Consider the following 17922-nt stretch of genomic DNA (forward strand, 5'->3'; position numbering starts at 1 on the left):
AGATGGGAAATTATTTGCCATTCCCTAACACATCAGCTGTCTTTACGCTACACGGGATGCAAAAATCCATCCAACGGGAATCGGTTCACAGCATCCACCGCAAAAATGCTGGGATGTACTGTGGTGTATTTTTAGGGAGAACATGGAAAATAAAAATGCTGGTGCTCTCTGTGGCTTCTCCGAGCTCTGTGCCTCCAGGGACAGCAACCACCCATTTCTTAGGAAAACAACATGTCCAACTAAAATGTCTGAAGTAGTGACTCGACCAGCCGTTCCCTAAAATAAACTGGCTTTTCAATAGCAAATATCTCAGCAAAAAACAATTCAGTTACACCTATTTGGCTTCTACTGTGATACATCATTCTGTCGAGAGTGACTTGAGCGAACAATTTTTGAGATCATGACGAACTCTCTGTAATTGATGTGCTGTTTTTAGGCATCTCTCTCATCAGATTGAGAAGCCTGTAGTTCAGCGAGCACATACCAATGCAAAGAAGTCTTGTATAGAAAAGTACGTTTACATCCCCCAACCCCAAGCCCCCCTACCCCATCCCCCCCCCACCACACACACATCACTTGTATCATTAGACTGGCCCTTGACCCTTTTGCATCTGCTCTTTCTAGGGGAGACACAAAAACCAAAGGCAGTTTTCTCAGAAGTGACGCCATTAGTATCTGTTTGACTGTATCTAGTCTGAAGAAATAAAATGAACAAATTTCACATTGAGCTCCTGTGCGTTTTTTCAACAGTTCCCTTGGCAAATGAGTCAATCACCGGTCTGACTAATCTTGTTACCTGTGAAATGCATGCATGCCATTTCTATTGGCACAAAACTACTGAAAAGGCGGCTTAGCTGAGGCAAAACAAACAAGGCAATCGAAAGAGCCATAACTGTCTCGTCGGCTTTGATTTTGTTATGTTGTTTTTAAGGACCTCAAAAGACCTTGTGTTCTAAACAACCTTTCACCTCACAGGTACGGAATGTATTTAAAGAATGACTAAGCGATGAGGGGACGTCTTTTAGTTCTGACTCTGCAGAAAGCAATTTGCAATATGCTAGGTGATGTTGGGAATTAAAGCACACCTTCTTTTTCTCGCCCTGGTTACCAAAGGGTTGTCGTTTACAGTGCGTTCGCAAGGAACAATCCGTCTCACGGGAGCTCACAACATTCAGAAGCACCTTGTCAGATGCCGCCTGACCCAGTCGCTCCAACAGCACCCCGGGGGAGAAAAATAAAAAAGAACGAAACAATGACTGAGGGGTTGTGTGCAGCCAAGAGGAGAAATGAGGGGAGGAGGGGAGGTGACAGCGACAGGGAAAGAGAATAGGAATGCTCCGATGCTAAGCCCACCGTTCTACCATTTCCTCCCCCTCCGCATACACACACACACACAGCCAGGCCATTGTACACCCAGGGGGCTTTGCAGATAAATGGCCGCATGTTAACCACATTTGACGTGCTGCACAAAAGGGGACACCGCGGGTCCCATGACGCAACCTGCAACAACTGAAACCCACCGCCAACCCCCCCCTCCCTCCGCTTCCTCACCTCACCTCCTCTTGCTTTGCTCGCCTAACTGAAGGGAAAAAAAGACATGAGGTGCACTGATTGGGTGAGGCTGGGACGTCAAGTGCAGAGAGAGGCAAGACAATTTGTCGCTGGGCTGTAAAGACTTCTCATTATGCCTGACTGGGCTTTTTGACCCAAAGCCATGTCAGAGCAGTGACAGGGCTTGAATCTGAAAAGAAAAAGTTATTTTGTTTCTTTTTGTCAATTAAACATCATTGGCTTTATTTTAATCACAGAATCACATTGAGGTCTTTGTTGATCAAATTTGAATAATAATGTGTTTCGTTTATCAAAAACAAACAAAAAATCATTTTGGTGAAAATGTATTAACCTAAATGGCCTTTAAATTCAGAATTAAATCTCACTGGAGCTTAATAAACACTCCATAGGTATAATAGATTTCACGTCGTTTTAGGGATTGACAAACTCCTATGTGGCAAAATGAAGCGCATTTACGATGACAGGCCTGCAAACAGTCCGTTACGGAGCAGAAAACTTTACTTTGAGCATTTGCCATGGACCTCTCTTCCTTTGGAGCTCATTCAGGTACAAAAAGTGACCTCTGCACACCAGAGCATGGGAGCCAGCCTTCACTTTCACTCCTGCACCCACTCTCGCAAGTACGAAGCCAAAAAAAGTGTGTGTGTTGGGGGGGTGTCTCGCTTTGCAGTGCCAGCACTAACCTTTTCAGCCTCGTCACGTCTTTGATGCCTGACGGACTACACAAAAGCACCTGCTCCATCCCCGGAGAGCTTCTTTGGTTCCCCCCACACCAACCCCTGCTGACCTCACCGGCATTCCATGCCTTTGGGGGGCCCTTCCCATGGCTACCTCTTCCTCAGCTGCCCCCGGACCCTCCCGCAGCCGCCCCCTTCACCCCCCTAATCCCACAGTAAACACGGCAGGGCCGGCCTGTTTGGAGGATGCACGGGACTTCTCACAGAGATTCGGGGAAAGGTGCACCACGGATAGGACCTCGCTGCGTGGGAATGAGGGAGGAGAGCGTACGGCTCCTCATTGACATGCAAAAGGGTCACTGGCAGAGTGAAAACCTCATAAAGTGACAAAGGCCTCTCCAGGTTGATGTGGAGATGGGAAAAGTCTTTGTTTAATGCAAATGTGAATTTAGGATTCAACAGCTCGATCCGCTGTGATAAAAGAATTTAAATCGACGGCCTCTGCCGGTTGCCATAACAACTAAGAAATCTAAGAGTTCACAGGTAAAAAGTTTGAGCAGTTGAACAAACAACTATTCAGCGTTTCCTCCTTCTTTTGTCTTCGGTTTAAGAAAACTACATTGTTATGCTCATTTGTGTCCATCTGTCGCTATGTGTGAAGAGAGAAAAATAAACTTTCTACGAGTGTGTGATAGATCAACTAGTGGATCGACAGCTGTGCTTGTTTTCTGATACAATGTAACAAGAAGAGTCTCTTATACAAGATACACGGAGAACATTGTAAAATAGCACCACACTATGTTTCCAAATAATTTCACCCAATCAATAAATATTCAATTTATAACTCTGTCTCACACCTCCAACCTCTACACAAGTATCACTATCCTCCTTCCCTGCTTGTTTGCACAAAAGCTGGTGTGTGAAGTGAATCAGCGGGCGGTGCCACCCTCGTGTTACAAATGGCTCTTGCTTGGTTCTTCCCCTTCTCCATTTCCTGTGTACCTTCCAAAGCATCACGTGACCTTCCAACATCCCTAACACTCCCCTCTCCTCCGATCTCTACCCGCCATACCCAGCCAGCACTGCTAGACAGTGCACTAATTGCAGACATGCCAGGCTACCGCCATAATAAAGCCGGGGAGTTGGTTGGATGGTGGGGGGGTTGGGGGTGGTGGTATAGCTTGCTCATTTGCGAGGGTGGCTGAGGAAGGTGCCACACATGAATATTGCATTAGCTTTAATTGCTGAGGAACACTTTCTTTATGGCAGTCTCGCCGAAGAGGCCGCCACTGGTAATAACGAGGCCTGGCCCATTGTAAAACTTGAAAAGCTGATGGCATTAAGACCTGTGATTTTGCCAGCTTAAAAAGGTGGGTTCAGTCGTACCATCTGGATCTGTGGCACACATGGCAATCCAGTCTCATTGCTGCCTACCAATTGGAATACAATTAAAGCCTGACATCATTCAGTTACAGTAGACCCTCAGGGATCAAAATGCATTTTTTGTGTATCAATATAACAAACCTATTCATAGTCTCTCATCATTTTCAGGTAATGGACAACTTTTCAGCCAAACCCATGTAGAAGCAGCACAAATCCTAATAATCATACACATTCTGTTAAATTAATTCTCGCTATCACGTCTATCACGTCAGAAAAAACACATCAGTTAGTCCATGCCAGTGTCTCATTTTAGTGACAAGAGACTGCTTTGACGGGGCCATCAGATCCAATCCTCCTGAGTGCTAGCGCTTACACTAAGGAAAAGGATCATTTAGCCCTGGAATGTAAAGCACAGGACATCCTCCCTGATAAGGCAGGCATGCCTTGCCCGAGGTTGTGGGCCAGGAGTTATCGACTTAAAAGGCAGCGAGTCAGCACTACACTCAGGCCTTGGCTTCTGTGAGCGGAGTGTCTCCTCATTACTTTAATTGCTAGACCTGCAACCCTCAAAAAAAAGTTATGCCCTGTAATCTCAGACAAGAGCCCTGCTGGTGGACATTCGGAGAAGCAGTAAAGCAGAAAAGGCTGAGCTTGGTAACTTCTCTCAAATCCTCACCTCTGATAAGACACGGCAGGTCTGTCTGTCAAACGGCACGCAAAGAAGCAATTTGACAGCGTCCATGGCATCTATTTTCCAGTCGAGTACTGGGAATACCAACTATTTCACATGTTGGAATGTACATGTGTCATAGAAAAAAAAATTACTTTCACTTTCATGTTGCAAATGGATGACTGAATAAGTAAGTGTTTAGATAACAAGGCTGATGTAATTACAGCTATTGGCCCCTCTGACATAGACAAGCGTGTTTTGCCTGATCTCAGAGCAGTGCCTGCGACTGTGGGTCAGAATGAAAGAGGCCATTACACTCGAGCTAATCTCGGAGCGCAATCTATTCCAATTACTTAACCACCGTATCACAGGCCAACATCTCCACCCTCATCACAGCAAAGGGAAGATACGCTACGGCAGACGCAGCCTGTGTTTTCTTAGGAGCTTGGCGAGAGGAAACTTTCAAACCCAGGTGATTGGCAGCCTACAGACACGGACTCTTTGGCCTGTAATATAGATCTGGCATTAGGGCGGGAGCATTGTCAACAGAGTGGGCTTTAAGAGGCATTCACCCATACATGGGAGGTCTGGGCCCAGAGATGTCATGACACCTTAATCCACCGATCCGTTATTGATTGTTCCATGTGTCTGTGACCTTCCCGGAGGTGTTCCACTAATCAAACGGGACATGTCCATGTGAGTGCGTATGGTGTACGTGTGGGTGTTGTGAGAGAGCATCCATATGTGTAGGCAAACATAAGATAGACTTCAGGAAATAATCGGACTGACTGTCAGGAAAATGATGGTTAAAAAACAACTTTTATCAAAAGCAACACAGTGCTGCATCCCATTCTAAGTGCTTATCTTTTTTTTAAGCAAGTATTATTTCCAATGCCCCCCCACACACACATCCCAGCTGAGCTCAACCTTAGTTCCATTCATTATCACCGGCACTGTTGTTTCTGCTGCCTGCCGTGACATACCTCATTATTGACCTTGGTAAATCCTCGCTGTTTAGGCTAACGGCAATTCGGCGCCACAAAATGTCACAGCGCTACTCTGCACTCACTCATGAAGAAAATGTGCACATGGTTAGTCAGGGGGAAGACGTACAACAAACCCTGTCAGTCACCTTGAACCACACACACAAACGTCCACGGTCGAACACCTTGAACAAACAACAGATAACTTGTAAAGTACGACCTCAGACTACAGAAACATAACATGCTATCTCGATCGCGATGGCCAGCGTGGGCGTTCTGGCACTCTTAGGCCAACTGCCCACACCCAACGTAGAGATGGCTTTGGACTGTGGCATTTGAAGCTGCATCATCTAGTAGAGAGTGGGAGAGCAAGAGAAAAGAGAACAGACTCGCTACTGTGAATTGCCCATATTCCGGTTAGTCACAAGTGACACAGGACTAACGAAGCCCCCGGTGGTGTTCTCCTGTCCCTCATAGCGGTGACAGATGTTGGGAGAGCAGAGTCAGATAAAGCTCTCTCTATCTCTCTTCACTAGCTTGGAGAAACACAAGAAAAAAGAACAGGGGGATGGGCTTAATATAGCTTAACTTGGAATAAAAACACTATAGTTATGCCACGGTTAGAGAGTTTCCTGCCACAAAGTATAAGTATATAGGAATCATACCATCTCTCAGCAAATATTCCAAAATAACACAAGCTTCAGAAAGATTCTGTGGGAGCCCTTTGAAGCAGCGTGTACTTTGACCAGAACGTACTTTTATGCGGATGCTCCCGAGACAGCTGAGACTCTACCTAGACCCATCTAATCTCTCACACCCAGAGAAGAAGTTTGAGGCACACAATGGGGGCACGTCTCTTTGCTAATGTATGTTCCCTTGTCTTTGGAAGATAGCAGACTGCTTTAGCTTTAACCAGCCTCCCTGGGCCACCAGCATACAGCTTAATGCGATAATACGGCCGCCCGGTGAAGCATTAGGCCTTCTGCACCCCAGCAAACAAAGGACCCCCTCTTTCCAAGCAGGGTCCGTCCCCTCCCCAGTGTCCATAGGTGTTTGCTGAAGTAAATCGGCCTAAATCCTGCACAGCTTGGCCCAGTTGAAAGGGGAGGGGACTTGAATGAAGGTGTACAGATAATCTCCTTTTCTCACAAACAAAAAAAAGTCGAGGGGGGAGGGAGCGAAACAGATAAAATTAAGAATTCATATCACATGGTGCATTTGAGTATTCTTACATTCTACTCTCTCTCTCTCTCTTTCTCTCGGTATGCCTGTGGATTTGCATTTGTGATCCCTGACCTATTGAGGTACAGGGGGAAAAACGAATGAAAGGCTAACACAATAATGGATGTCTTGTCTGTCAGTGAAAAGGCACAGGCGTTTGGCCCCTGACTGGATGTTTTGTCTCACTTCGTGAAAGCGATGGACCGCTAGAAAGTGTTGGTCCTAAGAGTGGCATCTGTCCCACCGTCCACACAAATCCATGGATCTCTAAAGACCGAGCGCCTCGTTTCTCTTATCTCTATATCTGGGTCGACGGCTTATCTTGAATCTAGCAGATGTGTGGCAACTTTGGGGGAAAAGCCAGAGAAAAATAGTGAATTTTTAAATGAGCGTGCTGCACAATAGAATTGTGTGCTCTTTCTACAAAGTGTCAACATAAACAACTAACACTTAGCCTCTGTTGCAGCTCTTTAAAAATGAAAACCAACTATTCTCAGGCACTTGTGATATTTCTTTTGGGTCTATAAAACAATCTGTTGCTTTCCCCTTCAGTCCCCCCGCCCCCAGCTCTCCTCCTGTATACACACACTCTAAGTTGTTTTCTCTCTCACTCAATTCTTACTAAGCTTATCAGTGTCTCTCTTTTGGTCTCTCATAGTCCCTACTCTCGCTCTCTCTCTTCTGTTACTCGCTTTTTAATAATTCTAGGCTGGCATCCAGTTACATTATCTTGCCATTAGTGAGGACCCCGTCCCTCGGCTGGGGCAGTCGCTCGGAGTGGGCAGCGTAACCAGGGGAGTTTAACAATCGCAAACAGGCACCAAAGTTATGTCACCCTACCTCAATACCTCTAGCTCTCTCCCCTGGCCTATCATAATTTCCACCTCTTCTATCCTCACTCGCTCACCCGCTCTCCCTTTCTCTTTCCCTCTCTTTTCATCTCTGGCTTTGGGATGCTGAAAGCGAGAGAGTGGCCTGGCGGCAGTGAAAGGGCTGAATTGTGATTAAGGAGGAGGAGAGGAGCTCCTTTTCTTTGTTCTGCCCTCGGGGGTGTTTACTGAGGGGGTGTGTTGTGGAGGAGGGAGAGAGGAGGTGAGGGAGAGAATAAGAGGGAGAGAGGGAAAAGGGGGTGGCTGCGACATGGCATAACAGATATGAAAGGCATTCAGGTCAGCAAAGACGATGGTACTGTTGGAGAGCTACTTGAGATGTGTGTGTGTTTTGAGAGCGAGACCTCGATTTGTAAATGCGTGAAGAAATAATGGATGGAATTTACACATAATTTTTTTGAAAAGGGTGATTTAGTAGGAAGAGGTTATAGAAGGAGGGTGAAAGGTATCGCAGCTGCATTAACAATGGCCCGGTTGTGCGCGATACGTGCCAAAGACAGTACACTAGACACCCTGGTACTGCCGATTAAAAGAGCATGCCAATGAGATGCCCCGATGACAAGCCATTGTCTTAGTGCTTTGTCTCTGTGAACCTGCTAGCCTATTTATGCCATCTGAACAAATATCGCACAATGTTCCTTTCAGAGAAACAAGTGATTTAATCTGGTAACTGCAGTGACTCAATCGTCATTCCCACAATGGGTTCTGATCTTTTGTATTAATAATACATCTAGCAACGGTTTATGAAACAGCCAAAAAAGAATGCGTCCCAAATTTTTTACATTTTGAATATTAGCATCTTTAAAACACAGTGAAACATAATGGACATGGCACAGTTTGCAATACAAAATAACAGGAGAATTGAAGGAAATTAAAAATCAATGCCGCTTCATCACAGCATCATGTAAAGCTTGCAATTGCCTATGTGATGCGTCATAACACAAAGCAACACGCAACAACAGAACCAGGACTACCTATATAACACTGCAACTTTATAGCCTTGCGCATCTGACAGTTTTGTCAAGCTGGCCCTCACAGCTGGATGTGACGTGCTGTGAAAAGAGGGGGAGGTTGGGGGTGTGGGAGGGTAAATGACAACCACAACACAACTGCAGCCAGATAGCAGCTCGAGTTTCACATAGGGCCTAATGTGACCTCCCATTGGGCCCTCGAAACAGCGGGGTGGGGCCGCGGTCCGAGGAGAAGAGGACCAACGAATTGGCCTGAGCTACAAACTTTATAAACAAATTTGTTGTTTAACGAATGTGTCATTTTAACATCCATTTTTAAATCTAACAAATGTGCATTGGCGTTAAAAAGGCGATATAGTAAACAATCGCAGTCGAATTTATGTAGAAAATGTAATGGATAATTTTAAGTAAATATTGCAGAATAATTGCACACAGTCATACTGTATGCGGCGTTAAAAGCAGACTATTTCTAATGAACATTAAACTAGAGGTTGTCAACATATATACAATTTATATAATTTACATAAATTATAACGTATTGTATAGAAAAAACCGTGTAATCGTGCTTCCAGGCATTTACCCAACTCATGTCATACAAAGTAGACTATTTAGTTACAGATATCTAGCTCCCAACTTGTTCTTCTTAAATATGTTTTTCTATCTAGTAATCAACTTGCTCTTTTTAAGTACATTTTCTCTATCTAATTAAAGATTAAAAAACAGATGCCAACAAAAAAGTTATAATTTTGTTTCTGTACGGGCCTCATTCCGAGCAAACGCTCCCACCAAAAAAAAAGAAAATATTCGCACCGCTGGAAATATAAACTGTTGTGTCTCCTTTTCTGACATACGAGAGAAACATGAGAATGGCTAATTGATCGTTTTACTAATTTTTGCCCCCATTTTAAAACAGAGTTTCAACCCATCGACTTTATTCAGTGTCATGCTCCACCGACAGGGTACATTGATTTTTATGCAATCGATAGCTCGCATTTAATAACGAAATGAGGTCAAACATAACAGAGACGCTTATTATGTGTGCGTACAACTCTCAAAAATAAACAGTGACATATTTACATGTCTATACTAGTTGATAGGCTAAAACAATTTATCAGAATAATTAAAAGTCTAGCAAAACTGTTTTATTTAATGTTGACCTTATCCTCTTCACAAATAAAAAATAACATTTATTAACAAAAGAGGGATGAGAATGAGTGAGTAGTAGCTTGACGAAGTTGTTTTGAAGATGAGTTTGTTGTTCTTTGTGCCTAAAATGCTCCCCATGCCATTCCTGCTGCATTATGACTTATTCTTTTTTCCTTTGGATCGCAACAAGCCCACAACACATTTTCGCTTCAATTTTATTTTATCTCATAAGAACCATTATGTGTCCAATAAGTCATAATACTCGAGCTAATTTATAAATTAAGAAACTGACGAAAAGTGTCCCAACACATAACCTGTAACCGCACCGCAGTACTTCACTTCCTTACAACTTCACCAAAGACAGAAGTCCACTGAACTGCGTTTTAACTTTCAGAACTAACTATAACATTTCACAAACATTACTTAAAACAACTTTAGTAAGCAGACAAAGGTATTTTAGATGCTAATTGTGTTCGTCAGAAGACGCGCACTCACTCACTCACTCACTCACTCACATAACGGTTTTGTGCTGTGAGATAATAGACGCTCCCTGGCAGACCGTTACTCTACTCCCCCTCTAACTACTGCTCTCTAATCTTAAACATCCTCAAGACAATGGACAGCTTAAATAAATACATGTATAACATAAGACGACAACATTAAAGTTTACTCTGTCGCAGGGTTTTACGAACTCCTCTGTACTGGGCTTCAGTTGACACCGCACAATCTTAACCAAATCCAAGTATGTTTAAAAGACGCAAGTACACGCCGGAGTTGAGTTTTTCAACAAAATATACTTTCTTACCGTTCTTTCTCCTCGGGTTGGCCTGTTTTCTCCTCTTACACCGGGGACCCTCCGCCATGATCTCCTGCTTCATTGATAAGAGTGGGTCAGATGGCAGCAGTCCGCATGGGCTCCGCTCCTTCATCCAAGATCTAGCAACCAACACACACACGGCAACAATTGTACTCTCAGTGAAGGAAGGAGGATGTGCGTCGGTCACAGAGGAGCAGACGATATTTTGTCAAGTAGAGTAACCGAAGTCCGAATGAAGTTATCCAGGGGGGTTTGTTGAGAGGGACCGTGATCGTCCTGTGCGTCGTCTGATCTTTTGAAGTGTGTGTGTGTGATCGGACAGCAGCGCGTCAGTGCGCGAATGAAGGGGGACGGACACACCGACACCTTCAAGTTACCATAAAGCGTGCGTGGTGTCTAAACAACATTTCACTGAATGAAGACGAAAAAGTTTTCTACAGCTTGTGTTTAGTGGAAATGCTTTTTTAACCAAAAACGCGTTTTTTCTCTTTCTGGTTTGAGTTGATAAAGGCGTCAGATCTTATGAGCCACTTTCTTTGTGAGCCTGATGGATGTCTGCTTTATTTTTCTACAGTCTGACTTTTTCTGATGACCGACAACTTATGAATTATTATAAAAATCTAGTTAGTGCGGGTTTACAAAAGTTTTACAAAACAGTTGTATTTATTTTATTTTAAGGCAATCTATTTTATTTTTATTAAGCAGAAAATAATCACAAAACTCTTTAACAACATTGTGCTATTTCCTAAAACTTTTAAAATAGTTATTTACAATGAATTAAAATCTATAAGGGTTTCAGTGAAACTGTCTCCCAGAGATAAGAAATTGTGCATTGTGTCAGTACCTTGTTGGAGAGGCTGTGCTTACGAATCCTATAATAACCCACATAATCACATCATAACAAACGACATAATAAACAAGTCCACATCATCCTCTCATCACAGTTTAGGTCGAAGTGTTTTGGAAATTTCGTGGGTGATTAACAGAAACCAGGATGCTGACATCAAAATCTAAGTGATTTATTTATTTTTTAGCTAGTATTATTATTTCAAATTCATGCAATAAATATCACAATACAGATACTGACGTATTAAATGTTGAAACGTTTAAAACCAAACTATAAGTGGTTCACATAACATTTTAAATGAGAAGAATAAAGATGCAAATCAAATGTTGTTGTCTAACGGGGATACCGCGGTTTATAAGAGCTTCTTTCAATCGGTATACTTGTAAATTTAACGAGCGTCTTCATCATCAGCATCACCCCTGTATGAAGCTGCCGGTAGCTATGTCACCGTCCGTGAGGCGCGCGCACCTTTCTCACCTGAGCCGGTAAGCGGCTGAAGCCAAGTTGATTGCAATTTCATATTCGGGAGGGGGGGTAAAAAAAGTCCAACAGTGTATAAAAAGCATCCACAAGGACTCAAGTACACACGAAACAGGCTCACCTACCCGAAAATTCCCAAAAAAGCCGGCTAGAGGGGAGGAAAACGCCACAGAGAGAGATGTTTGGAGCGCCGAGGAGGACTCTGCTTTATAATGAGGGACCGTTATTCCTGATGGACAGGTTAGGACTGATCTCTGTGAGCCACAACACGGAACAAACCTGAGGACGCACTGACGTGTTCCGCCTCTTCAGATGACATTTCTACGCTCTCTCTTTTACTTTTGCGCGTCGACACTCTGACACACACGCCACCTATCTTTACACGGCGGGATAGATGGAGAAACACTGGTGTGAGGGAGTGATGTGTCGTCTGGTGAAACAGATCAGGTCCCATCTGTCGTTCTGCAGTTCAGGTATGGGACGCTGGAAAGGTGATGCGGTAGAGATTTCCTGTAATAGAGAGAAGAGCAACAATCGTTACAGATCGTTATAAGAGGACCGAGAGCACGATCGTAAGAAACAAGGGATGAGCAAGAAGAGACGCAAAAAAGGCTGCCGGTGCTGCGCTGCTTCAGTGATCTGACAGGTAGCTCACCTGTATGTGGTGCATGCGCGCTCTCCGCAAGCGCTCTTTCTCATTTACCTCCGATATCATTGTTACTTCTTGTTTTGTGCGGTGATGATTGTTGCATATTAGCACACATATGTCATATATGTGATTGCACCAAATACGGATTGTTTGTATTGTAAACATAGACATGTGCGTCTTCGCAGTCCTTTTAAAAATGTTTTTCGTGTTTATATTGAATATTTTAAACAAGTAGCCTGATGAATTTGTTGCAGGAGGTGATAATAAGAAATCGATTAGATTCCAAATAAAGTCATAAAACATCTAAGCTAAAATCTTTTCTTCAGGACCATTGATTATGAAGTCAAATGTGCTTTACCTATTTTTCTTAGCTCTATTAAATATTTTAATCGTTTATTTTAACAGCACGCCCCCTTATTAAATGCACTCTGATTGGTACAGTGAAAATAAATGTGCCCTCCCCGAATTCATACATTTGTTTTTGTATGGATTACTAATTGACCAATAAAACGACAGCGCTGTTTCATGTACTTATTAAAGACCAATTGAATTCGTTGTATTAACATATGCATTTTATTTAGATTCAGACATTGGTTGAGCATTGCGCGTTTACTTGGAATTGTTGCGAATGCATACAAATATGAGAATGAAGTAGCAACAATTATACAAAGCTATATTCATTATTATTATTATTATTATTTCGTTTTTTAGCACCATGTCTACCTAATATCAAGGGTGAACACTCGAAGCCGCATTCATTATTTTCCATCTTCATGCATTTATCTACTTTTATGAATGTGTGTTTGTGCTGCTGCCGCTGAGTGTGGCGTGAAATTGGATCACAGTCGAAAAAAATAAAACCCTCACCTAGAAATGTATTTGTGTCGATTATTTTATTATTTTTTTTTATTAATTTGACCTATTTCTGAAGAAGTAAACGAAAGAATGATGCTCAGCTTACTGTCCTGTGTTGTGCGTGCGGTGCTGTGTAAATTGGCAGCAGAAGTTCAGCTGTATTACTCATTCACTTTGACTCGAATCAGTTCCCCTCGCGAGAATCCGCACTAATACATTCCGAGGATAAAACGGCATATATTCAATTCCTGATTCTTCAATTCACAATGATAGAAACACGCTTGAATAAAAACCAACGTGACCTCATATTCCTACATTTCACCCACATAGTTTGGTTCCCAAATGATCCCTTTGTTTCATTTATAACAACATATTTTCTGCTCTTTCTAACCTTTTGCTCTGAATTTAGTTTTGTTGAATTGTAGGATTTGATTATTATTACTTTGAATCAGATATGTGACTTTTGGTATGACTGAAAAAAATATATTTCTTATTTTAACAATATTATAATCAGTAAACTATGTAATAAAGTGAATGTATGCTTATCAAAAAATGACTAAAAACAGAACAACATTACCTGTTGCTGAGGAAAAAAAGGTTTGAGAATAAATCAAGCTGTCCCATAATTACTAGGAACTCATTTTTTTCGACATTTCCTGTTGCATCATCAGTCTGTGGGAGTTTATTGCTTTGAAAAAACATGAGAGCAGAGAATAAAATCCTGTCTTCAGTTCACACTGCATCACCAATAGTGTTTGACAAGACATCAGACAGTGCCATCAGTTTGAGGGTGAGAGAAAGCAACACTGAAGAGCCTCAATCTTTTTAGTAATAAATTACGGGTTCGACTTTATTATAGTGCAAGCTTCTTGTGTAGGAACATGTGACAGACAATGGGTGGTAAAAGGGAAGTTCTGCAACCTCATCTAAACTGACACTCTTTCTTAAGTAGACTTCAGTGACACGGTTTAATCTAGGCAAAGTGAGTATAAAACAATCAAATTCTAGGAAATATACTGTAAAAGAGAACTGAGAGCACGAGTCAACAAAAACCTGAGGAAAGGTTGACCATACTGCAACCACGTGTGCTCCTAGTCACCCACTCCCACATACACATTGCAAAATACACAATCTCTGTATGAACTATCCCCTGGAGTGTGAAACTTATGCAAATGAAAACTTTATGCAATATGATATAAATAAAAGTATTCATATTCCAGATTATTGTGTCAACTTTGGGATTTATACGCTACATGGTAACAAACATACTTGTATGACACCTACAATGCTGCTCTGTCCCACATTTTAAATGTCACCACTCTCCCTCCATCAACCCGCACTCTCTCCAACCCCTTGTGTCTGGACTGCTCTGAGTTTTAGGACAATATGTCTGCGTGAGGCGAGGATCTTTCCCAACCTATTGTCAGTTATACCATGGGTAAGGTCTAGGTGCTGGTCAGAAAACATGGGGCCTCATCACTTGATGTACACAGGGAAACACATATCCCCCAAAAGCATGATCTAATCCAGCTACAGCGGCTGTCAACATAAACACATCACTAATCTGAGTGCATCTATGGCAATAATACACGTCCAAGTGGACAGGAGAAGAGTGGGGGAGTGTTACGGCCTAATCCTTGGAGGGAAAAAAACAACAGATTAATAATAGACCTTGGAAATATAACACTATTTTGGGGAGGGGAGGTCAGGGCTTGGTTTCACCCAAAATTGAGTGAGTGATATGCAGGGGCATATGGTTGCTCTATCAATTTACAAAATAAAGGAGGATTAGTGCTTTTGGACGAGGATCTATGATGTGATACACCCATGTCTTGGAAAAGACTTTGTGTTAAGGGGCAATCGATTGTGTAACAACCTTCACAATGTTTGTCAGAAGCTCACAGTACATTCTAATATCAAGTGCAATTCTAAAGACAAGACAGCTTTAGGTTCTTTTTGTAATGTAAAGCTTTAATCGAGTTGTTTTCTTGAGATATTTTGCATTCTTTAATCTGTTGACCTCTTGCTGTGTATGCCGCAGGACTGTGACCTCCTGACCCTGTGAAAGACACCCCGCAAGACTGCACTAAATGGAATGCACACCTTAGCTTCTCTATGACTCGCTTTCATTTTGATTACCGCTGTAATATGGTGTAACAGATCTTTTCCTGTCCAGGTTCCTGTTTAGAGTCTTTCCTGTAAATGTCATGTGTCTTTCCATGAATAAATCATGCTTTATGACTACACAACATTTCTATGTATTGTACTTGCTTTGTTTAATTCAACCGTGCAGTAAAAGAGTTTTTTCCTAAATTACGTGAATACAAATATTTTACTTTTAAATGAAATGGTTTTTTTTATTTATGTTGAAGTGGTTTGAAAAGTTATATTCACTTGAGACATGAGCTTAAGCAAAGCAGCTGCTTGGAAATACCTTTCATTCCCAGGTTTGATTCCCAGGGAACACGCTCTCATCCTGATCAAAAGTACCTTGAGTGCACTGTAAATTGCTTTGAATAAAACATCTGCCAAATGCATAAAACTAAGTAAATATGACTTTGTAACTTTGTCACATTCCCACAACATTCATGTTTCACATTTACGAAGCAACTGCACATGCTGTACTGCTTATGGCATCATCAGTATAACATTATTTATCTTTTAATGCGTGTTATGTTTTTAACCAGACAGTCTCAGATTTGGACCCCCCACGGTCGACTGGATTTGGACCCCCCAGCATGCACAGGAATATGATGTAGCAGGTTAAGCCTAATGATGCATTTTACTCGCCTGCGACCCACTACGAGTGCTGTAATTCCAGCCGTCCTTAGCCATCATTTATCCATCCATCCCTTCATCCTTTTCTCTCTGCCCCCCACCTCCTCTAATACATCTTCAGATTAAGGTAGACCAAATGTCACTGCTGGAGATTACCGTACCTAGTAAACTATTAACATTTATGGCCCAGGGAGGGATTAGTATACCTAGCTGGCTATTAGAGTCAGAAGTCCGGAGGTCGAGTCGGTGACTAATGTGAGTGTCACAAGCAAATGCAGCGCAGTCTGGGCTGAAACCCAAACTTCAACACCTGTCAGGAGTCAAGGGTGTTTGCTGTGCCTCCACACACCTGTTGTGGGTCTATCAAACCGTGGGGCCCTCGTGATTTGTGCCAGGTGGTGACATTCAGATGCGCACATGCGTGTGCACAGACACGCATGCACAATTATGATCTCCCTGACAGGATGCCGCCTGACATAAACTGTATCGGTAAATCCCTGCCGCAACACACCTACGCTCCAGTTTCTTGGCAGACGATTTCAGTGGAACAAGATTTCTATTACAAAAAAAATTCTGCTGGGTTCAAGTATATTATGTCCAATTCCTGTCTGTAAACACTGAGTAAATGCAAAGGAACCACTGTATCATTTTATTGTGGCACATTTCTGTCAATTGCACATTCGACTGTTTATGGTCGCACATCAGACATACCAGATTATGTGGGCAAATGTTTTGGTGCCTGCATTAAAGTCATCGATGATGAAACAAATTACACAAGCGATGACATACGATAATCCACTACTGAACAAATGGCATCACGAACCTGAACAACAAACTGACACTACCATGTAACATTTACAATAAGCTTCAAATCATTGCCATTAGTTATTGCACCACATATCATGAGCTAAAAATATACAACAACCTTTGAACAGCATTAAAATAGGTTAATGTTCATTTACAAATATACCATTGCACATTGTTAATTCAAGTTCATTTATAATACATAATCATGTTCATTTATACATCTTGAAAGATAAAATATGTACTAGTGTAAGTAGAAAAGATTATGCTGTCAAAGTAATGTTCAGTGGAAATTGTTATAAAACAACAGCCCCATAATAGCTATTATGCCAATGCATTTCATTTCAATTACATTCTGTACTTTACAACTAGGACCCATTAGTAAGATACAGACGGGCTAGTAACATTTAAGAAAAGCCTATTAGTAATTTCAAAATGGGAAAAGTATTTATGCCACAAAAGAAACCACAAGACAGCACAATAGCAAAAGTTCCTTCTACAAGTCATCTCCAGCGACTGTGCTTTGTCATTTTCAAGCTGAGCAGAGGCAAGTGAGCAAATGTGCCGAAATTGAGCTTCAAAGGTCATGACGATGTGGAAAACGTAATGAAACCTCCTACTGGAAAATGTGCAATGGTAGCTGATACAGGTGAATGGAGTAACTAATGGTAAAAAAATCTATTTAATTGTCCATGAGCTAGATAAATCATTGATTTCGCAAAAAAACCCAATTTATATTTTTTTACATTTTGCCCTATTACAGTGGTGCAATATTCTTGCACAACAGCCCTTGAACTCCCACCTATATTCCAAAATCCAAAATTAAAGAATATGCTGAATCCCAAAAAAATTTCAATTTCACATTCTGCAAAGCGAAACCACATATCAAAACTCTTGTGTTCATTGCAAAAGTGAAAAAAAAACATGTCCTCAAATCCCACTCGAAGCTGTTGTTGAACAGTTTCTTTAAATAAAAGTTACAGTAACGTCAACATGAAAAGAACCAATATGAATAGGATGAGAAATTACCATTCATTTCTCACTTGTGTATTAAAGCAATTTGTCTTTTTAGATGAAGTGGCGTACAATTTCAAGGCCTGTAAAAATTAGGCTCTGGTGCAGTCGCTGAACCTGCGCTCCTGTTGCTGTCAGTTAAAGGACAGAGGTTGTAAAAGTCGG

At 42.0% G+C, this 17922-nt stretch overlaps 1 protein-coding gene across 5 annotated transcripts in view; it reads right to left on the bottom strand.

The window, feature by feature from the left end:
• zeb2a (zinc finger E-box binding homeobox 2a) overlaps nt 1–12046 on the bottom strand; it is a 48538-nt gene extending 36492 nt beyond the window's left edge. The window contains exons 1-2 of one of the 5 annotated variants that reach the window (XM_057335783.1): nt 11937–12046; nt 10319–10449 (exon numbers count right to left, since the gene is read on the bottom strand). In XM_057335783.1, the coding sequence (XP_057191766.1) occupies nt 10319–10442 (124 nt within the window). In that variant the 5' untranslated portion in view covers nt 10443–10449; nt 11937–12046. The other 4 variants (XM_057335784.1, XM_057335781.1, XM_057335780.1 and 1 more) reach the window with 4 other exon arrangements.
• Nucleotides 12047–17922: the final 5876 nt, after the last annotated feature.

Source organism: Triplophysa rosa, linkage group LG6 (assembly GCF_024868665.1).
Source record: "Triplophysa rosa linkage group LG6, Trosa_1v2, whole genome shotgun sequence".
In the NCBI taxonomy this organism is placed as follows: Eukaryota; Metazoa; Chordata; class Actinopteri; order Cypriniformes; family Nemacheilidae; genus Triplophysa; species Triplophysa rosa.